The sequence below is a fragment of the Meles meles genome, chromosome 8 (genome assembly GCF_922984935.1).
Source record: "Meles meles chromosome 8, mMelMel3.1 paternal haplotype, whole genome shotgun sequence".
Classification (NCBI taxonomy): domain Eukaryota; kingdom Metazoa; phylum Chordata; class Mammalia; order Carnivora; family Mustelidae; genus Meles; species Meles meles.
Genome location: NC_060073.1, coordinates 113,939,455 through 113,962,843, shown reverse-complemented (window position 1 = coordinate 113,962,843; position 23,389 = coordinate 113,939,455). Strand labels below are relative to the sequence as shown.

The window sequence follows — 23,389 nt, the reverse complement described above, 5'->3', positions numbered from 1 at the left end:
CAATTTCAGTGAACTAAAGATTTCCTCAGGTAGTGAAAGAGAAATAAGAAACTAATCTTTATGTGTTCCAGCAGGATAAATGTGTTCAAAAAGGTAGAAGAAAGCATTTAAGATAGTAAATAAAACAAAGACAGTGATGGCTCTGGCTGGCCATGAAGGTCAGGGATGAGGTTTGAAGTAAGGAAATAGCAAAAATCTTATCTAGACTAATTGTTTTTATTTTTATTTTTTTTTTCCATTTTATTTATTTTTTCAGCGTAACAGTATTCATTCTTTTTGCACAACACCCAGTGCTCCATGCAAAACGTGCCCTCCCCATTACCCACCACCTGTTCCCCCAACCTCCCACCCCTGATCCTTCAAAACCCTCAGGTTGTTTTTCAGAGTCCATAGTCTCTTATGGTTCGCCTCCCCTCCCCAATGTCCATAGCCCGCTCCCCCTCTCCCAATCCCACCTCCCCCCAGCAACCCCCAGTTTGTTTTGTGAGATTAAGAGTCATTTATGGTTTGTCTCCCTCCCAATCCCATCTTGTTTCATTTATTCTTCTCCTATCCCCCTACCCCCCCATGTTGCTTCTCCATGTCCTCATATCAGGGAGATCATATGATAGTTGTCTTTCTCCGATTGACTTATTTCACTAAGCATGATACGCTCTAGTTCCATCCACGTCGTCGCAAATGGCAAGATTTCATTTATCTAGACTAATTGAATTAAAAGAATTGTTAGACTGAAATGCTGTGAAAAGGCTTTTTAAAATAAAGGAAAATTTTGTTAATTCTGACATTGTTGAGGAAGGCAAACATGTTGAAGGAAAAAAAAAAACACCACTGTTTGAGGTGTTGGTAGGAGAACTTGTATGTGAAGAGTAAGAGAAGGAATTGAGGAATCTAGAAACTGTATTGGAGATATATCAGAAACTTATTTTTCTGAAAGCATTCAGTAGTTAAGGTGGCAGGCACACACTCTCAGAAGTTTATTAGGGTAAGAACATCTTCTGGAAAGTATCCCAGATTAAGCCTGTGGATTCAGGAAAGTAGGAATCCAGAAGGGGAGGAATCTATTAATCAAAAACTGTATAGAATGGTTGTGCCTTGTGATCCTCCATAAGCAGAAGGAGGGAAGTCCACACAAAGCTGAGATCACTATATATCTATGTAGTTTTTGGTCTGGTGGGGAAAAAAAGCAATTTTCAGTTGTCTGCTTACCTGTTTATGTTGACTTGTTAAGATGATTTTTAAACGAATCAGAATATTTTGTAATAAGTATGTTGTCATATTTCTTAGTATATTGTAATATTCATTAACCATTTTCATCATTTTATACATTAGAAATGCAGTTCACAGACTACAAAGAAGATAGTAGTCCCTGGTCTTATTGACTATACAGAATAGAGAGAGATTAACATTTACTTATGGTTTGTTTCTTAATGTAATCAGAAGGACTAATCTAGCTTTGAAATGTGAAGAACTTTGAAAGGATATATGGGCTTTCATCTATAGGATTTTGTGTTTGAAATAAACATACATTATTTATAAAATATAAAAATGGGGAAGGATTTCTAGAATGGGTCTTTAGGCTGTCTTTTAGATACAATTTATGAAGTGTCGATGTCAGGTAGTGAGACAAGTATCATACACAGATAAATATTATTAATAGCTGTGATTCTTATCAGAAAGGAATTAGGGTTGGGGCCTTGTAATTTGAAATCACATGTTCAGTATCTAACATTTATATTTGGATGTGAAAACAGTTACTTCAAAAGCCAGTACAAATACCATATCAGAAATTAGAATCTGAAAGAAATGTTTCTTAATGGGCCATGAACTGGAAAGTTGAAAAAAAGTATAAGTTTCTTAGAATAGCAATTTTCAAACATTTTTTTAAAGTTGATAGAAATGTAAAAGACACATACTGCATCAAAATATGATGCTGTAACCTAAGACAGCTTGAACAAAAAATCAACTAAGCATTGTAGAGTGTGAACAACAAAGTCAAGTGACCTTTGATTTAAATTGTGCACCCTTGAACAAATTGCTGAATTTTTCTAAGCTTTGGATTTCTAATTAAAAAATTATCAGGGACCAGATTTGACTTGTAGTTGTTATGAGCAGTAAATGAAGTAATGCTTTATTCCACTGAGAATTTATTCACTAATTCTTCTTTCAAGAAATAACATACTGAATGTTTCCTGTATGCCAACCTCTCTGTGATGCTCTGGGGACACGAATTTTAATACAAATGGTCTTAACCCTCGTGGAGATTACAGTCTATTAGGAGAAAGAAAACAGGAACGCGAATGATGACTATGGCTTACTGTAATGGGGGCAAGAGTGCATACAAAGTCTATTAACAGGACTCTTTAATACATTCCACTGCAGAGGTGGTGCTTACTGGGGCTTGGATAGAAGGGCACTAGCTCTCAGTCATTCTCTCCAACTCTTTCATTTTCTATTTTTATCAGTATGACCAAATTTATGCATGTTACCAAGGTTTATTGTAGCTTGCCTTCTATTAAACTTTAAACAGTGAGATTGGTAAATGTGGCCTCTTGGGAAAAAGAAAAATCCTATGAGATTGATTAGACTGCTTTATAAGATTATTTCCATAATTTATAATTTATAAGCACTCCCATTTCATATCCTCTTAGGTGATCTGCATTTGAAGGTCTCTTGTGTTCTTCTTGCCCCTTTCACGGCCCATCCCGGTCCCTCTGCTCCATCCACTGTGTAATTATAGGACTACCACTTTGTCTTAACTGTTAGATTTCATGGAGGATCTCTGAAAAGAGAAACTGTTGCTGTAACAACATTTTATCTATTTTTATTTATGTATTTTAAAAAGATTTTATTTGTTTGAGAGAGAGAGAGCACACAAGTAGGGGGAGGATAAGAGGAAGAAGGAGAGGGAGACAATCTTTTGCAGACTCTGCACTGAGCACAGAGCCAGATGCAGGGCTGAATCCCACAACCCGGAGATCACAAGGTGAGCAGAAATCAGGGACGCTCAACCAACTGAGCCATCCACATACCTCTGGAACAACACTTTAAATAGAAGTCCAGTTATATTCTAGGTGGCTCTTTATTTTTAATTTTAGTAAAATACATGAAGTGTAGAATGTACCACCACCTGAACCTCGAAGTATAGAGTTCATTAGTGTTAAGCACCTTGCTCTAGTTGGACAACCAGTCTCCAGACCTTTTCCCTTCTTGCAAAATGGAATCTCTCCACCCTTTAGGTGGCTCTTAATTTTAAGATGGTAGTTTGTGCAAAGATTTCACAAACATACCTTTTCTATTTACTGGTGGTTGTGTTTTTATTTCTTTTTTTTTTCCCCTAGCTTTGTTGAGAAATAATTGATAAGTAAGACAGTATGTAAAGTATACAATGTGATTTTGTTTGTAAGGACAGTGTGAAATGACCGCCAAGATTGAGATAATGCATCCATCACCTCACAGTTAACTTTTTTGTGTCTGTGATGATGATGCTTGCAGTGTACTCTCAGCAAATTTCAAGTTTACGGTACAGTATTATTAACTACAGTCGCTGTGCTATACATGAGATCCTCAGTTTATTCATCCTATAATGGAAAGTTTGTACCCTGTAACTTACATCTCACAGTTTCTCCCTCTTCCCAGCCCTTGGCAACTACCATTTTATGTTTCTATGAAATTAGACCCCCATGCCTTTTCTCTTTAAATATATCACATGAGTAAGTGATACTGTATGTGTCTGTCTTTGTCTGACTTATTTCACTTAACAAAATGCCCTCCAGGTTCATCCATATTGTCACCAAATGACAGGTTTCCATTCTTTCTCACGACTCAGAATATGCCATGGTATTTATATACCACGTTTTCTTAATTTATCCTTTGAGACTTACTTAAGATTGTTTTCATGTCTTGGCTATTGTGAGTAATGCTGCAGTGAATACGGAAATACAGATATCTCCTTTAGAAACTACCTTTGGTTCCTTTAGATATATACACTGGAGTGAGTGGTATTGTTAGATCATATGGTACTTTCCATTTTTAATTTTTTGAGGAACTTCCATTCTGTTCTCCACTGTTGCTGGGCCAGTTCACATTCCTAGCAACATTGCACAGGGGTTCCCTGTCCTCCACACCCTCACCAACACTTGTTACCTTTGGTTTTCTTGATGATAACTCTCCTAATAAGTGTGAAGTGCTGTCTCACTGTGGTCTTGATTTATTTCCCTGATGATTAAAATTCTTAGAAGAAAGCATAGAGAAAAAGCTTCTTGACTTTGGTCTTGGCAGTGATCTTTTGAATAAGACCCTGTAAGAACAGGGAACAAAAGCTGAAATAAATGGACTGTCTTAGACTGAAAAGCTTCTGTACAGCAAGGGAAAAAAAAAGGCAGCCTGTGGAATGGGAGAAAATATTAGCAAACCATATATTGAATAAGGGCTTTCTGAGCTATATATAGGGAACTCCAATGCAAAAAACCCCAAATATTCCAATTAAAAAATGGACAAAGGACCTGAATAGACTCTTTTTTTTTTTTTTTTTTGCTATATGTGCTGCTGAAGCAAGCATAATAGACTCTTTTCCAAAGAAGACATACAAATAAATGGCCAATACGTACAAGAAAAAGTGCTCATCATCACTAATCATTAAGGAGGTTTCTTTCTTTTTTTATAATTGTTTTTTTTTTTATTAACATATAATGTATTATTAGCCCCAGGGGTACAGGTCTGTGAATTGCCAGGTTTACACACTTCACAGAAGGAAGTTTTTTTCTTAAGAAAAGATTTTGTAGTTGTCTTTCAAATAAAATGTCAAGTAGTGCATCCTTCATTAATACTGTAAAATACTGTCAATTATCATAGTTGGGGAACTTTAAGATGGTGAAGGAATTATGCTTACCTAGCAGATGTTTGTTTTGTTTTTCAAATCTTGAGTTCTAGTGTATGGTGATTTAGGCTATGGAAATTAAGAGTCCTGCATGGGGCTCTCTGCTCAGTGGGAGACAATGCTTATAATGCTTATAAATGTTTATAAATACTATGAAATAGGTTGTAACAGGTAATCTGTGAGGTCTTCAGTAGGGTTGACAGTTTTTTATTTAGTTGGTTTCCTTTACATTTATTTATTTATCATTTATTTATTTCAGAGAGGATAAGTGTACTCACGTGTGCTCATCCTTGCACCCAGGGGGAGAGTGGCAGGCAGAGGGAGAGAGGTTTCAAGCAGATTCCTGCTGAGCACAGAGACCAACATGGGACTAGATCTCAGGACCCTGAGATCATGACTTGAGCCAAAACCAAGAGGCAGGTTTCTGACTGAGCCACCCAGGCTCCCCAGTCTCCTTCACTTAAGATACTGTTTCTTTTGTAAACCATTAATTATTCTGTGATACATATGGGAACTACTTTAAGGAAACATAAACCTCTGATTTCTATAGACTGTCTTTTCTTTTAATTCTGACTTTTATCTCCTTATGGTTCTGTTTTTCCTTTTTTTTTTTTTTTTAAAGATTTATTTATTTATTTATTTGACAGAGAGAGAGAGAGATCACAAGTAGGCAGAGAGGCAGGCAGAGAGAGAGGAGGAAGCAGGCTCCCCGCGGAGCAGAGAGCCCGATGCGGGGCTCAATCCCAGGACTCCGAGATCATGACCCGAGCCGAAGGCAGCGGCTCAATCCACTGAGCCACCCAGGCGCCCCTGCAGCGATACACTTATTGTACCCTCTAGGATGTATAGTAGTAATGCTTATATTAAAGTAGGTTTTTTTTTTTTTTCATTGATTATATTTTGAATCTTCTTGTAGCCTGTGTTAGCACAGACCTTCTGCTAGGAAGCATTGCTTTTAACCACAGTTCTTGTTCTTTTATTGTCCAAGTTATTTGTGGCAACCTCCTACAGCTATTATTGCAAGACCTTGAGAATAACTTGATGCTTCATCACTTTTGTATTCTCTGATATTTTCCTTTTAGCATTTTATTCTGAAGTCTAACATACATTTTGTGCAAGAAGTGCAGATGGAAATGAAAACTGCATTTTTCTGCCATTGTTTTACATCTTGTCAGGAAATCTTTCATTAAACTCTTTGTTGGCTGTAGATTTCATTCTCGTACCAATAATACAAAGTCTTGTAGTCAAAATATAACCTTTGTCTTAACAATAAGATACTTGATATTTTTTGTGATTTAATGAGCAGAAATTTGAAGTACTAATGAGCACTTACCCCTTATCCCAGAGCCAGTGTTGAAACTTTCAGGAAAAATGAAATCTGCATTTTAAGGAGTTAAATTCACTTTTGAAAAGTCTTTTAGTTGGAAGAATATTATAAGTATAGTACCAAAAAAAAAAAAAAACAAACCCAGAAAATTTCATTATTTTAAAAAATTGATTACATAAAGATTAAAAATATTATATGTTTAACAAAAAACAAAACAAAGCAAAACAACAAAATATTCCTATGTATGGCAAAAGTCTAAATATAAATGAAACAGTGGGAGAAAATATTGACACATTTTTAACAAATGAAAAGATTTCACAAATTAATAAGTAAAATGCCAGGAACTCATTAAAAATGCTGGTAAAGAATATACATGTTGCATAGGGAGAAAAATGCCTTTGAAAAGATGTTTTGCTATGCTTAAAACAATAGAAGTCAAATTAAAACCTCCCTGAGACATTATTTTTCACCTGACAAACATAAATATTATCTATTTTTTGATGTGGAGAATCACTCTCAAATTTTGTTGGGAATATTGAATTTTGTGTAACTTCTCAGGAGGGTTATTTGGAAATATCGTTTGATATTTAAATGCACATAATTTTTGACTGAGTGCTTTAACTCTTAGAAATTTATCCTGGGTAACTAGATGCACATTTTTTAAAAAAAAAAACTTTATTTATTTGACAGAGAGAAATCACAACTAGGCAGAGAGGCAGGCAGAGAGAGAGGAGGATGCAGGCTCCCTGCGGAGCAGAGAGCCTGATGTGGGGCTCAATCCCAGGACTCTGGGATCATGACCTGAGCCGAAGGCAGAGGCTTTAACCCACTGAGCCACCCAGGCGCACCTAGATGCACATTTATATGAAGCTCTGTATACAAGGCTCCTGATGGCAGGGATAGCTCTTTTATTATCTTGGTTTCTTCATATATATTTGAATGCCTGTTTCTGGAAAGGATATAGAAAAAGCTATTAACACTGTTTCTTTCTTGGGAGGTAAACATGTGGTGGAAGAAGACATGAATGGCAACTTTTTAACATGAATAAGACATGAATTCATAGGACATGAATATCCTTTACAAAATCAATGAGCATGTATTACCTGCTAAAGTTACTATTTAAAAGAGTGACATTGAACTAAGCTAAGCCTCTCTTAAAATATATGTGAAATCCCTGATAATTAGATACCTGAAAGGTACCAGTAGTGGCGCCGTGTTTGGGTGTTTGCCACTCATTCATTTGTCCCTCAAAAGGAAATTTTCCTTAACTTCCTCTCCTCAGCCTAGACTAGCTAAGGCAAGTACCGTATTACATAGAATTTATTCGTCTTGTGTATTTTTTCTGAGCACATAATTCATTTGTGATTTAATACTTAATATTTTCCACTGGTTTAATGTCTTTTTTCTACCAAGACAGTTAGGTTCCAGGAGGCTTTCCCTTTCGTTGCTGGGGGTCTCAGTATGTTCTATGGTGTCTTGTACATGGATGACACTCTAGTGCATATCTGAATGACTGAAGAATAATTTCTGAGTATTGGGCAAAGCCACAGCCTATCAATAAAATAAGATAAATGTGTCTTCTCACCCATGTTGGAATTTCTGTTCTTCCTTTCTATGGCTTCCCTCAGATAAGCAAACTCTCCAAAAAAAAAAAAATAATAATAAAATAAAATAATTTTTTTTTTTTTTTATAGGGGGAGATCACAGCTCCCTTTTAGAATCCATGATAAACTGGGGGCCTGGGTGGCTTAGTCAGTTTAAGCAACTGCCTTCAGCTCAGGTCATGATGCCAGCGTCCTGGGATTGAGTCCCGCATCAGGCTCCCTGCTTGGTGGGCATCTGCTTCTCTCTCTGCCCTTCACCCCATTCATGCTCTCATTCTCTCTCGCTCGCTTGTTGACTTGCTCTCAAATAAATAAAATCTTAAAAAAAAAAAAGAATCCATAATAAACCATAAAGATGCAAAACCCCCCACATTTTGTAACATGATTTCAGTAGTTTCATGGTTTTCCTTAGAGCTCTTGATGTGGACCTGGATCATTTCAAGGTTCCACTCTGTAGGGTTTGTTTTCTGGCTGACCGCTTTTCTGTTCCGATAGTATTTGGTATTTTTGCTTTGTGACTTTTTCTCTTGGTCCTGGGACCAAGCATTTGTATTTTATTATGAAAAATTCTAACATAAGAAAGGCTGAAAGAAATATACTTTTGGACAGCAAAATATCAACCACCCATATTCTACAGTTAACCTTTTACCATGTAATTCTCCATCTATCCATTTGTCACCTTTTAAGTGTGTAATGCATTTCAGAATAGGTTGCCAACAGCATTATACTTTCTTCCATGTGCTTGAGCTTGCCTGTCATTCATTGAAGTTAGTATTTGTTTACAGGACTCTTCTGAAATTTCCAGATAAACATTTTCCTATTCTGAAAATTTAAGTTTGCCCTTGGAATTAGAGCTATTTCTAAAATGTGCTCTTTGTTATAGCTACAAGGTAGCTTTATTTATCTTGAATGTCCATTTGTCACATTATCACATAGCTTCTGGTGCCTTAACATTCTCAGGGTAGCTTGGTTATAGTAATAGAAGAAATTTTAAAGGTTACTTATACCGTTTATCTTGTTTAGATTTAAGCCCCTTTAGCACTGGGGGTACTACTAGTTTAAAAATCTAATAACTTGATTTCTGGATAGTACTTTTGGTGCTTCTTATTAGCCAGTGAGCAGTAAATAATTTAATTTTAGAAAGTATTTAAGAGCTAAATGCTGATCTAAAGCAACCATTTAACTAATCATCTTTGTTTTTTGTACATTTTCATACAGAAAAAAGAACCTTCCAAATCCAGTGCCAAGAAAAAAGTGACCAAGGTCGCAGAAGCAAAAAAAGTAATGAAGAGAAATTTTAAAGTGAATAAGAAGATAACATTTACTGATGAAGGGGAGGTAAGATTCTTAAATGCTTAATTTCTGAGATACCATCCAGGTATTGTAGAGTCTGTCTCTCTTCTGAATTAGATTCATTAATGAGAAAAAGAAACTGTTTATTTAAAGCATGGGAGGCACTTCCTGTCCGTGTTGTCTTGGGCTGTACATCTGTAGGCAGGAATGCCTCATGGGCAGTCAGCTGTCATACTTCAGGGTGCTAACAACACAGAGTTGGTTTTGAACTTTCTAAATTCCATTCTTATAGAGTAGATTTTCCTGTCAGGGTGTCCATTAACATGTTCTGTGGCAACAAACGCAAGAATAGTAACACGACTACCTGCCACAGTTTTTTCTGGACTCTAAAAAAAATCTCTGCTTTGCAGTTCCTCAATTTCCACGCTGTATATTGGGTTGTTTCTTACTGGGATGGCTTGAGACGGCGTTTTCTGCTTCACACAGGTACCTGGCTCTCATGTCACCAAGACCTTGGTGTTAGCATAAATACATACCCGCAGAGTTGGGAAGGGGTTACTGCTCGCAGATGGCACAGTGTTCTCTCCATTTTTAAAGAGGGGAGTAATGGTGGTTAGTGGTCAGAGTGGGTCTTCAGACTGTTCTTGATTTTCAGTCTCTTCAACCTACAGGTTCCCCTGTGCGTCCTGGTAGAGCACATACCCGCTGTCCCACTGTCCTCTCATTTTCCTTGCCTTGTCTTTTATTTATTTTCTTCCTGGAACTTATGGGGACTTTCCATTCTCTATTTACGTGATTATTGTCCTTTTCTTCCATTCTAGTGGAATGAGGGCAGCTACTTGAGGGAAGGTATCTGTCCACTTTGCTTATTACCCTGTCCCCAGCACCGAGAACAGGGCCTGACATACAATAAACCCATAAGCTTATTGAATGAATGGACTATTTTCTAATATCCCAATAAAATAACAGTTTTTAAGATACTGGTTGTTAAATGTCGCACAAGATGTTTCCTCAGCACTAATACAAATGCAGCCTAAGCAGTCTGTATCCAGTGGGGTATGTTTCCTCTTAACTGTGAGGTTGACAGACATTTGGATGTTATTTTGGGGAAGGGAGCCCAGATTTGCACTACGAATATGGAGTAAAGTGATGTATAAATCATATGAAGAAAGAGTGCAATTTAAAGTTGTTGGAAGTTGTAGAGGAAGCCTACAGAATTGATAAGTAATGGATCTTTATGAAATTACTGAAAAGAGGTCAGCACCTGAAGCAGCCTCGGCCAGAATATAGTTGTATTACTTCAGATGCTTACTGTAAAGTAAGATTAGTGCTCTTAGTATAATGAGGCTCCTCACTGTGCTTGTCAGTTTAGCTGCACAGATTATGCCAGTTTGCTCCAAGATGAGTATAAGTCCTAACTGTAGAATGTTTCCCTGAAGACTTACTGCTGATAGGACCCCTGTATGTGTGTCGGCCACACTGAAACTTGTGCTCTAAAAGTCTGAAAGAACTTTTCGTTCAGCCCAGAGGCATGAACTTTTTTCATGCGCTTATAAAAAAAGGACTGAAGAGTTGGAGCAGTGGATGGCGTTCTTCCTGCCACACCTGCTCCCTCCCACTGTGTCTCCAGTGTCTGTGGCTCCCGGCATGGCTGCTCATGTGGTGACACGTGTGACCCCCATTCATTGCCAAAAGTTGAGATGCTGTGGGAATCCCATCTTGAAGACTAGATGGTGACAGGAGTGAGAGAAGGTGAAGAGAATACGTGTGCCCACAACTTCACTTTGCTTGCAGGTTAATTAGTGGCCTTTCAAAACAATGGCAGCTACTGAAATCCTCTGGCAGCTAGTTACTAGTTGAAAACAAGAGAATAGGTTTAGTCTAAATTGTCTTGTGTTTTACAGTGTTAGACCTGGAAGATGAGAGAGTCAAACCGACCTTTTTAAAAAATTGTCAGAAAAGGACACAGATGCCTAGAAATGAAGTATTTATTCAGGATTACACAGCAGGGCTAGCAAAAAAGCTGGAACATTAAACCAGGTCCCCTGACCTTGTTCCTAACCATGAACTGTATGTGTACATTGTGTAGATTTGAGCCAGCCTGAAATCCTTTATGCCTAGTTATTTTAGTCTTTATGTGTAGTACGGGCTGATACAGGATTTATTGATCCGTTTTGAGCATTTTATATGTGTCACATACTATGCTGGGCCTCGAGAATACAGGCACAAGGTAGTCAGCTGTCCTCGAGGAGATTAGATTAATTCTAGGCGGAAACCCAGGAAAGTCAAGCCACAGTATGGGGAGAGAAGGCTCGGAGGTGCCAGGGGAGCCGGCGAGTCTGCTTGGGTCCACCTGGCTCCTGCTCTGCTCATGTCGGGGACGGAGCCGGCAGAGTGTAGCCCATGAGGAGCACTGAGATGCTGCTGAAGCAGCTAGCTTCTCCTCCAAACTATTTCCTGATGTTTTCCTTTAATCCTGCTGTCACTGGATTGTGGCAGCATTACTTTATCCTGACTAGGACAGTTTTTTCAGAGATTTGCTCATTTTAATGATAAAGTTTGTTCGAAAGCTTAAGAAATATGGGTTCTAAGGCAGAAAGTGGGGAAAATGCACCATTTCAAAATCATTATGCAAAGGGAAATGGTTTTCTGTTGATGTTCCCTGTCCCCCGCCCCATACTTACTATTTTCCTGTCCGCAGTTAGTTCAGCAGTGGCCACAGATGCAGAAATCTGTCTCGAAGGACACCGAGGACGAGGACAGCACTGGTGGCATCAACTTAGATAAAGCCAAGGAAAGGCTACAAGAAGAGGACAAATTTGACAAGGAAGAATATAGGAAGAAGATCAAGGCAAAGCATCGGGTGAGCTTTCCATCTTGAATTAATGCTGAATGACATTTAATATGTCCCTAAATACTTATTACATGTTCATCAGTAACCACATTATTTTCCTCCTTGACTTCTTGAACACTTCTGTCTCTGTGGGTATTTTGTCATTTTATTAGTCTCTTCTTGCTTTTGCTGGTGGAGGCTTGTATACTGACTGGTTTCTGAGAACGTTGCCCAAATATAATTTTGGTTGAGGTAACCCAAATAATATTCATGATTTTTTTTTTAAAGTTTTGATTTTGAGATTAATGTAGTTTTACATGTAGTTTTAAGAAGTAACATATTCTCTGTATTACTTTCTCATCCTGGGTGCTCTGTTTCTGTAATTTTTGCCATTTCAGGAATGGTGGATAAATGAAGTGGTGGAATGTGTATGTAGCCTTTTGGGATTTGCTTTTTATTCTCATGTAATTCTGTGGAGATTCATCCAGGTTGTTGTGTGTCTGAGCACTTGGCATAGACGTACCGCAGGTTCTTCACTATTTACCTGTTATTTCCAGCTTCAGCTTAATAGTTGAATTTCTTTCCATAGGAATTAGTTGATAATGCATGGAAGATTTATTTAGTGTATTTAAAAAAAAAGAAAGAAAAGAAGAAACCTTGTAAGAGAGAGTGCTTCTGGATAAGCACGTGCACAGTTCTCTGTTACCCTTGAACTGGACTACTCCATCCCGGTCACTCTTGGTCTTACTGTCTACACTATTCAGTTCCCATAAAATTGGACATATCACTAGATAAATGATTCAATTAATGAAATAAGGCAGATTTACATTTTTAAAGACGTTTCTATAGCATGCCTTTGAGACAATGAATGATTTTAGGGAACATAGTCTCATGCCCAAGAACATAGTCTCATGCCCACTGCTTTAATGTGAGGTTCGGGGTTAAGAAACCTGTAAACCTTTGGATGTGGACATTATTAACTAGGTCCTGAGAAGGATTCTTGTGGTTTTTGACTCCTCTTTAACCTTGGAATGATTCAGTGGCTCAGTCAACTTTTGTAGAGCAGCAGTTCTCATTTCTTGAAGGTTCGATGCAGCTTCGCAGTAGCATTTGATGAATGAGAAAAAGTAGACATTGAAGATGACTGCTGGGGTGGAAATGACTGGTGAGAAAATCCTTTTAGAAATGTGGGGAACAAAAACTTCAAACAGTGTTTACAGTTCAGAGTGTTATTTAGACAACTAAACATTTCATACATTGCTGGTTTTTTAAAAATATTTTTTAAATAAATATATTATTTATTATTAGCCCCAGGGGTACACACCTGTGAATCACCAGGTTTACAGACTTCACAGCACACACCATAGCACACACCCTCCACCAACCCATAACCCAACCACCCTCTCCCTACCTCCCTCCGCCCGGCAACCCTCAGTTTGTTTTGTGAGATTAAGAGTCTCTTATGGTTTGTTTCCCTCCCAATCCCATCTTGTTTCATTTATTCTTTTCCTACCCCCCAAACCCCCCACATTGCATCTCCACTTCCTCATATCAGGGAGATCATATGATAGTTGTCTTTCTCCGATTGACTTATTTTCATGCACTGCTGTTATTACAGTACTTTAAAAAAATTGAAATTTGGTACTAATTTTTGTTATTAAAATTTTTAATAATATTAAAATGTCAGCAATGTGTCACATTTCAGGTTACCATCCACCTAGAGTAGTTATCCAGGGGAAGATTGAGCATAAGGATATTTTATCCTTTATTTTTAAATTATAGCCAGCAGTAAAAGCAACAGGAGGCCTTTACATGAAGTAAAGGTGTTTCCCACTGCTGCCCTTTCTTGTCTCCCTCCTCTCCCTCCCCCGTGTGTGGAAGTTATTGTATCCAGGCTGTGGAATATTGTTTCTGAAACCTTTAGAGACTTAATCTCAAATTGACTCAGCGTACATTTATTATACACTGTTTGTGTGCTAGGCTCTGCCCTAGGCTGTGAGGATAGAATACTTAAAATATGTGAATTCCTCTGTCCTTGGGAAGATTATAATTAAACATAGTTAACTCTGGATATTCTGTCACGGCACAAAAGCTTTTTATGCCTCTAATTTGTTTTACGTTAACATTTTTGAAATGAATAATACATTCATGTTCTAAAATCAAGATCATAAAAAAGCTAGTTGAGACATCTTGCTTCTGCCCATGCCTGTCATTCTTACTCAGACCTACCCCCATAGTAACTATTTTTATTAATTTATATATCCTAGGGCACCTGGGTGGCTCAGGTTCAGTTGGTTAAGCTCCAACTCTTGATCTCAGCTCAGGTCTTGATCTCAGGGTGATATGTTCAAGTCCCACAGCTCCACACTGGGCATGGAGCCTACTTTAAAAAAAAAAAATTACTGACATATCCTGCCATTTCTTTATGCAAATGTGAGTAAATAGAAATACAGATCCTTATTTTCTCCCTTTGTTATAGGAAAGATAAGTATATTGTATGTAGGTTGTTGTACACATTTATATTTTCATTTATTTTTATGCTTTTAAATCATTTTCTTTTGCACCATTGTTAAAAGTAGTGGATGATTTTTAAACTATTATGGTGACTATCTTACAGCAAGGTTGAACAGAGCACTTTGGACTGACATAGTTGTGAGAGAAATCACAAGAACTTAACATACTACTGGTTTTGATGTCTGTACCTCTGGAACTAAAACACACAGATGGTCTTTTTTAACAAGCCAAAGCTTCTTGTTTTGTATAAAGTAGGTATATTCTGCACAAGGTTACCTATGGCATACTTTCCATATTGGATGTTGAAAATACTATGTAGCCTGAAAGAAAAACACAAGGAAATTACTAAAATAGTCTGTTCAGCTTTAATGTAAATGCTACCTGAGTCATATGTGATTAGTTTTTTGGTATTTGTATCAGTAAAAATTATTACTTATGCATATGTAAGTATTTGTTTATTAAATTAGAGAAAATGTCACGCGCGCACTTCGGAATTAGTGAGTATATGACAGTAGCGTACATATGACACAGTATAGGTACTCATATCAGTCATGTACCAAACGTCATGGGCTGGATTCTGCCTCGAAGACATGCAGGATTTTCTTAAGTGGCAAGTTGGAACATTGGGCTTGTTGGTTGAAGGAATGTTACACTAGGCATTGCCTAGTCCAATGGGATTACCCAGTCACCAGTATGGACTGCAGTGTCGTGTTACGAAAACGAGGAAGTGGAAGTCGGAGTTCATACCCAGTGATCGAGGGATCCCCTAGCTCTGTGTGTATAGGGAAGATATGGGAATATAATAAACCCTTTTTGTTTGGAAAGTGGAATTTTAATTGGTCATCTTTTCCTGCTGACAAAATGGGTTCCTGGCTTGATGATAAGGCCTCCTTCTTGTTCTTATTTTCCAGTGGTTACTAAAGTTTGACTTAGAAGAGAAATATATTATTAATCCTGCACGATTATTTTATCTTAATTGCTTTATCTGAACATGTTATTGGCTTTGAAAACATATCTTTTTCCTAATTGAGTATATTACTTATTCTAATGACAATTCTTAGTTCTTCTAAGTGTAAGGTTTTACCTTGGGCAAATGTAATTATGTTTCCCTTAAAATTGTCACGCATAATTTTGTTATTTCTATGAGAGAATACTGAGAAGAATTCTATGTCCCTAAAGAACACAAGAAATACTAACTTAGGATCTAGGAATAAGCTTTTACTTCATGAAGATAGAAAAAGATGAAGAAACTTTAACAAAAATTATGAGTGAGGGATGTGTCTGAAAAAATGGTACAGGTGAAGAGAAAACTCTGCAGAATCTATATTTTTAAAAATATGTGTCAATTTTAGGAGTTTTCATAAGCTTACGAATGTTCTTTAGCATGTTTAGAATATTTCATGATTTTTGTTGCTTCAAAGAAAAACGTATTTAATATATATGTGAATTTTGTCATAATGATTAAGTTTGAAAGGAATCGTTTGCTCCTGCTGTTTAAACTGAACAGCTTTGCACCATGGTTTCGAGCACGCACCCTGTCTCCGTGGTGTGAGATTCAGCTGTCGGCTTTTGTCCTCCATGCTGATACACCTATTCTTGACTCATATTTTCAGCTAGCGGATTCTGAAAGTGGTGTAATTCCTGCTGTGACTCAAGTAAATATCTTTGTTCTCACAATGTGGAAACTGAGCAATAAGAATTTTAACTAGTTTGTAAGAAACACAAAAAAGCCATTACAGCATGGCTGGGAGTAGAATTTAGCTGCCTGCTGCTGGGGCTCAGAGCTCCACACTCTGGATGTCAGGCCCTCTTGTGCCTGCTGTGGGTCTCTGAGTCAGCAGGATCGCTTATCTTTGTGAGTCTTCTTTGTAGCCATTAGGCATCACTCCCCCTGCTGCACCCCCGCCCAAGGCCATTCCAGGCTTTGGCGGTCCCTGGAACTTACAGGCTAGCTGTACTTAACTAGGCCTCTTACTGTTCAATGTACTGAACCTCTGAAACTGCTCATCGGAAGTAAGATTATAGTAGAAGCTATAGTCTTTGCATAGAAGACCATTAGTAAGTTAGTATAGTATAAAGGCAAAACCACTACTTTTGCATGGAAACAGTGTATTTTTCTGTCATTCAGTCAGAACTCTGAAAGGTGGGCTGTGGATCACATCAGTGAAAGGTGTCTTTAATGGGGTGAAAATCTGCTTGTGGTGTTTATCATCATTCTTAACTCTGAAAGGTTACTGTATTTAGGGTGATAGTATCGGCTAGAACAGCTGGGAGGCGAGAGAAGCAAAACATCATGACGTTCTCTTTTATTCCCTTGAAATTTGCTTTGAGCACTTTATCCATCTTGGACTGCATGTTTAGACAACGCCGCCATGTCAAGATGTGACTCTGGACTGCTCGCGAAGATGGTAGAGGACTGCTCTGGGCCCTGCTCACTACTAGTGTGAACAGTAGAGAGGAAAGAGACTTTTTAGAAAATCTATTTCATTTTTGTTTTTGTTGACACGGGCTTTAGTTGCCATGGAATGCAGGTATGTTAAGCATAAATGTATATGATAGCCAAGAGGGAGGGAAGCAGTAATCAGGCGTCTTAGAATAGTAGTAACAAGAACATTGACAATAATAAGCAGTTAGTTGGTTAGGCCCTGCAGTGAGTGCTTTATATGTATTATTGTGTGTGCTAACAATTAACTTCTGAAATAAGTGAGCTAGCCTCAAATTACAGATGACAGAACAGACCTAGAAGGAGCAGGTAATTTGTCCAAGGCCCCGCAAGTTACAAATAGCAGCCCTGAGACGGTATCCCAGAGTCTTTGTTCTTACCTATTCAGTTTGTTTATACCTTTCTTAAACCATCAGACATTCTCTTACAGTGGCTAACTCTGAAACAGTGAATGAAAGGGTTGAAACAGGAGTGGAGATTTTGAGGAAGGAATGACAAATAATGGAAATTATTGTCAGTCCAGGAGTGAGTCTAAGGCATTGTCAGAGACTGGTCTGGCTCAGGTGACCTGAGGAAATTTTACTACTACCAGAAATGTTTCATGAGGATAAAAGACTAAACATCTGAGTTTTAACTCCTAAACGAACATTATGAATAAAGTTCATTTATAGGGGAGGAAAAGGAATATTCTCTTTTGTCCTTTACCCCCCTTCAGTTTCAGTCCTTCCTCCTGCCATTACAAAAAGGTGTACTCTAGGGAGCCATTTTGTTACTGTGGAACCTTTGCCTGTAATTTGGAGATGTCTGCTTGGGAGGTTTCTGTTTTTATTCCCGAGTTTATAGCATCTTGTGATATTTAGTTCAGCTTATTGGTACATGGGGTTTGGTTTCCTTCATATCCAGCATCCAAAATAAGACATTTAAATATTCAGAACTGCATAAATTGTATCAACTATGTAGCAAGTCTTTGAGCTGTTTATAATCTCTATTTTGTATTGTTAAAATAAAATGGGACTATGGGATTTTCTTGAAACACTATATTATGTTTGAGAGGTGGGAGGTGGTTGTTAGATTGATGGTCAGTAGAGACTGGGGTTGAGCAATGGGACAGAGTTTGGTGCTAGCGTAAGGAAGGGGTCTGACAAGGCTAGCTCATAGACTACAAAGACCAGGGAAGAGCTAGACTGTGTTTTCCCAATCCCTAGAGCCCACCATTGGACCTGGCATGTAGTAGTTCAGCAAGTGTTTGAAAATCAGTCTTTCCACATACACTTATTTTTCTCCCTGTCTTCATATCCTTGTTGGAGTTGTTGCAGATTTATATATTGAAGATCAATTTTTTTATGTCATTATCATGCACTGTGGAATAGGGAACAGATCAGAGAACATTGCTTTGTTCTGAGTTCCCGGGAAGGCTTTAGGTTAACGGGGGTTTTGTTTTTGGAGGGCAGGGGGTGTCTTCAGGGCCCAAAATCCTTGTAATCATTTTTTTACTCACGTCTGTTGACCCACTTTTCTCCCTCGAAAAATAAGGGTAAATGTCCCCTTGTACTCTCTGTCACAGCTGGGAAATCAGCTCCTTACCCGGAGTGACTCACTTGCCTCAGTCATTCAAACAGCTCATGTTGCCACCACTTCCTGAGTTGTGTTTCCAAATCCACAAATTTCCAAGATTGCCATAGAAGGAAAATGATTTAAATGCATAGTCCTGACTGCTGATAAAATTCATACTTCATGGGATTTTCTTTTCTTGAAGCTCAGGACCTATAGTTTGTGAGAAGCCAGAAGTATAATAACATCTGTAAAGGGAGTATTTGGTACCTTGAAATGTGATTTTTCTGTTTTCCTATCCCTCATGAATTTGGTTTCTATTATTGAATTTCATGCTCTTCTTACACTTAATCATTTGTAGCATGGTAGGACTAAAGATAAAATTTTGCCTTCTTTTTGTGTGGCATAAAATAGCTTTAAGTACCACTCTGTCCTCAAAAATGAAATAGGAAAATAAATGATTTAAAGCATTTGAACCACATAAAATTAAGAGGGAAGGAGAGTCTCAGTTATTGAATCTAATAAAATTCAATTATATTTGTCCTCTCAAGTCCTTGTATGCCAACTCTTTGTCTTTATGTCTTGTCATTTATAGCATGAATATTTTTTTAAGTTAGTTTTCCTGCCTCAGCAAAGGAAAAAAAAAAAAAACATTCTTTCTTCCTATATCTGTTCCCAAATTTTGGGTTACCATAAATTCTACTTCCAGCTTTTCTCCTCTGTTTGAAGACTAATGTTTACCCATTCTTCTTTTCAGATAGAATGCCAACTAACATAGCTTTTTAAGATAGGAAAGAAAAGTTTGCTCATTTACCTTGTGTTTCACTCAGTATTGAAAGTTCTTTTTATTTGCAATGAAGCTCTGTGTCATGTTTACTTCCTATTTTCAAGGTTTTAGATATCCTTCATTCATCTAGGACTTGTGAGAAATCTTAAAAGGAAAAATTAGCTCATTTGCATGCACATGTGAATTCTGATAGCTAGTTAAAATTTGAAATTTGTAATGTCCCTCATCATCTATAATAAGCTAATACTGGAATTCTGTAGTAATGGAAAATTGTCAATATATTTTTTCTGCTAAGATTAAAATGACTAGATGAAAAGGCCCAGAGTAGAGATTATGTTTACTTGTATAGACAAGATTTTTCTGATTTGAACATATTGAGGTTATTCTTTGGAACTTTGAAGTACCATTTTCAGATCATCTAATGTGTTGGGAGGTCAGTTACTGAATAATTACAACAAAAATTTTTGTGACTGTTAAATGTGGTTAATTATCTTTTTTTACCCCCGCGTGGAAGACTGGCAAAAACTAATTAGATAATGTCTCCAAAATGCTATCAGGAAAAGAAAATATGCTATCAGGATGAAAGACCCATGCGGTAGCAGACCATTATTAATAATAAAAGGAAATGGAACATTTGTCTTAAGCATATTGATAAGATAAAAACACTGTATGCATCCACAAGATAAGTACACTTTCTAATGGGCTGGAGGGTGGGGAAGAGGTGTGCTGGGGTTGAGGGGGGAGGAGAGGTATGTTAGAGTTGAGAAAGGGGAGTGGGGAGAAGTGGGCTGGGAGGTGTGTTGAACTTGAGAGGGAGGTGAGGTGTCCTAGAGTTGAGGGAAGGCAGAGGTGTGTTGGAGTTGAGGGGGAGGAGAGGTGGAGAGGTGTGCTAGAGTTGAAGGTGGGGGGGAGGTAGACTAGGTGGTGTGTTGAACTTGAGGGGAAAGAGAAGTGTGCTGGAGTTGAAGGAGGAGAGGGGGAGAGGTGGGTGGGAGATGTGGTGGAGTTGAGGGAGGAGAGAGGTGTGCTGGTGTTGAGGGGGATGATGTTGGCTCTGAGACTAGTTCATCACTGAGTGGCAGTGTGATTTCAGACCAGTTACTTAATCCCTTTGGTTCAGTTTTTTTTCCCCTCATCTCTAGAATGGGAAAAATAATCCTTCTAATGTTTTGTTAAATGGTTTTGAGAAGATATGTAAAATGCCTAGCATGCTCTTTAATTTAGAGCTTTAAGTGTTAGTAGGAAAATAACAATCATAATAATTGTTAATGGATACAAAGGGTTTTTTTTTTTTTAGCAGAAATTCAGTTACATTACTCTCTAGGTATTTGATGTTTTATCAGCTGTATCTCATGTAGGTATAGTTTTAAAATTACTTCAAGCAGCTCGATGCTTGAAAGTCACTGTGACCTTTTAGAATAACATAAAATACTGCTCTGCTTAATTTTACCTTCCAAAACAGGAAAGCTTCCTTTTGTAGAAAATAGAACCAAAGTGTGTGGTAAGACAGAAGAGAGATTACAAATACTAGAAGTACAAATATGTAATGTTATATTACAAATATGTGCATCTGCAAACTAAAGCCAGCGCTCAAACTGAGAGTATCCATGATCACTTGTTAATTCTTATCTCTTCTGTAGTCTGCTAATGCTCTTAGAAAATCAGTAAACGATGGCAACTTTTATGAGAACTCAGGGTGCAGATGTTGGGAACTTGGCATCCGTGTGCTCTGTCCCCCCGTCCCGGGGAAGTGCTGAGTGTGTTCTGTTTTAGCGGCTGAGCAGCTCTTAGGGGCCCTACGAGAGCCGCTTCGGGACTGGCACATAATGGCAGCTGCGTATTAATTGGCCTCTTGTTCATATGATGCCAGGTTATTATTTTCTTCTGTTATCAAAGTGTCATCTGTTAAAGTCTCCAAACCCTGACATGTTAATTTTTATGAGGTTGTGTTGGAACAAAGCGCTGGACTTGGCCTCGAAGACCCAGGTTAGAGAACAAGTCCTCTCATCTGATTAGCTTTTCACAAAGAGGAAGTCACAATCACAGTTCTTGTTTAGCTTTCCTTTTCCTTTGACCTTGGTCCTGGGACTTCCAATCTTTAGAATGTTCCTCTGTATAATTGCTCATTGTTTAAGTTTTACCTGCCCTTTTAATTCTGTGTTTTATTTGGAAGTCAAAGGAATACCCATTTTCTCCGAAACTGGGTTAGAGAAAGAATAATAACAGAAAGGAATAATTTAACATTATGAATTATTTAGGGGCGTGACACATTCAGAGATGCTTTGTGAATGTGAATTTTTGTGAGTTTCCCTTAGAATTTAGCTTTCCTACTGTGCAATCCGGAGCTCTGGAAACTGAATCTGTAAGCTCTGTGGACCCCCATCTCTTCGCACTAATTATTATTTAATCCCTTTTGAGACTTCCAACATTTATGTTCTCAGTTTGTCTTAAAGGAGTCTATAAACCTAGGTAAGGGGGATAGTAGGAACTGGCTGTCTTTCTCAATGCTGGAAGCAACAGAGCAGCCTCAGGTCTGCAGAGGATGCTTTAGGATTGGATTTGAATCTGGAGAACATCATGTATATGTACAACGTCCTGGTAAAGGCAGAGTGCCTGGGTTTATAAAACTTGTTAATTCTTGCATTAGTAAATGCTGTAATAGTGAGTCATGGTCTTAAAAGGAAATTACCTGTTATTTACTCAGCTTTTACGTTGACCTTGCGGTTCATTAAAATTTTTTACAAATATAAATTGTTGGCTATGAACTTTGGATCGAGTCTAGCCTTTTTATTATTTCAACACTTTGTTTTTGAAGAGAAAGAGAGGTTTTTATTTAAAACAAAATTCTTCTTGGGGTGCCTGGGTGGCTCAGATGGTTAAGCATTTGTCTTTGGCATAGGTCATGATCTCAGGGGCCTGGGATGGAGTCCCACATTGGACTCCCTGCTCAGCGGGGAGTCTGCTTCTCCCTCTCTCTGCCCCTCCCTGCTGCTTGTGCATGCACTCTCTGTCTCAAATAAAATCTTAAAAAAAACCCACAAAATTCTTTTCAACTTTAGTTGGGTTATTTTGTTTTAAATTTTAATGTTGTACACCCTGATTTTTTTCTTATTTTTAAAAATGTTAAATGTTGCATTTTCTGCCTATTTTATGATCATTGAAAAACTAATGGGGCAATTATGAAACAATTTAATAAGATAACATGCTTTGTAAGAATGATCTTCCATTGTTCTTTGTTTGAGAAGACGTTCCTTTTCTAAGAATGGATTTCATATCCTTTATAAATTTTCCTTTTAGAGAAAAAGAGAAATAGTCACTAATGCATTTTTCCCTATTTATCCTAATAACTGACATTGATTATATATCTGTCATATGTCAGACATCATGCCAAGCACTTACGCATAGTACTTTATATAATTCTTATACCAATTTTATGAACGTGTGTTCCTGTTATCTTCATGTTTCAATGAGAAAGTGAATTACAAAATATAAATAAGTTGCCCCACATTGCACAGCTATTAAGCTATTATTATTAATATTAAGCTATTAAGGAACTGTGATCCGATTCCAGATATGTTTGACACATACTTAACAATTATGATTACTTATGCCAAGCCCATCATGGGCACTCAGTAAATATTTATTGAAAAATGAATGTCAGGTAATAGTTGGCTTTAAAATAAATGTCAAGAATGTGTAGTCTGATTTGCGTGTAATAAACAGAAGTCCATATGCTGCTAATTTCCCCCCTTTTTTATAGGAGAAAAGACTGAAGGAAAGGGAAGCCAGAAGAGAAGCCAGTAAGAGACAAGCAAAGGTAAGGATTGATACTTTTTATGAAAAAAATGTGGGTAGCGTTGAGTGGGATTTAAAAACTCTGCTTTTCCCTATGCATTTTATATTTATTTATACATCATTTCGTTCAAATTGGATATACTTCCATGTGTGCTTGTCCTTTACTTTCTCCTGTTCCTTTCTTTCCTCTGTAATGCAGGAGGAAAAGTACATAAGATAATTTGTGTATTGCCACTGTCCTCCTACTCCCACCACCTTTTTCCATTCTATTTTGTGCCTATTAAATATGGAAGACGATTGGCTTTGTGGGCCACACTCGACAGGATTTTAAGCCCTGCCATCCTTCGACTAGGCAGACAGCTGTGT

At 37.7% G+C, this 23,389-nt stretch overlaps 1 protein-coding gene across 1 annotated transcript in view; it reads left to right on the top strand.

Moving 5' to 3' along the window:
- The window catches only part of DDX10 (DEAD-box helicase 10), a 280,556-nt gene that overhangs the window by 151,844 nt on the left and 105,323 nt on the right, over window positions 1-23,389 (top strand). Inside the window, exons 14-16 of the mRNA XM_046017251.1 lie at window positions 9,026-9,145; window positions 11,802-11,963; window positions 22,989-23,045. Of these exons, the coding sequence (XP_045873207.1) occupies window positions 9,026-9,145; window positions 11,802-11,963; window positions 22,989-23,045 (339 nt within the window). The remainder of the gene's footprint in view (window positions 1-9,025; window positions 9,146-11,801; window positions 11,964-22,988; window positions 23,046-23,389) is intronic.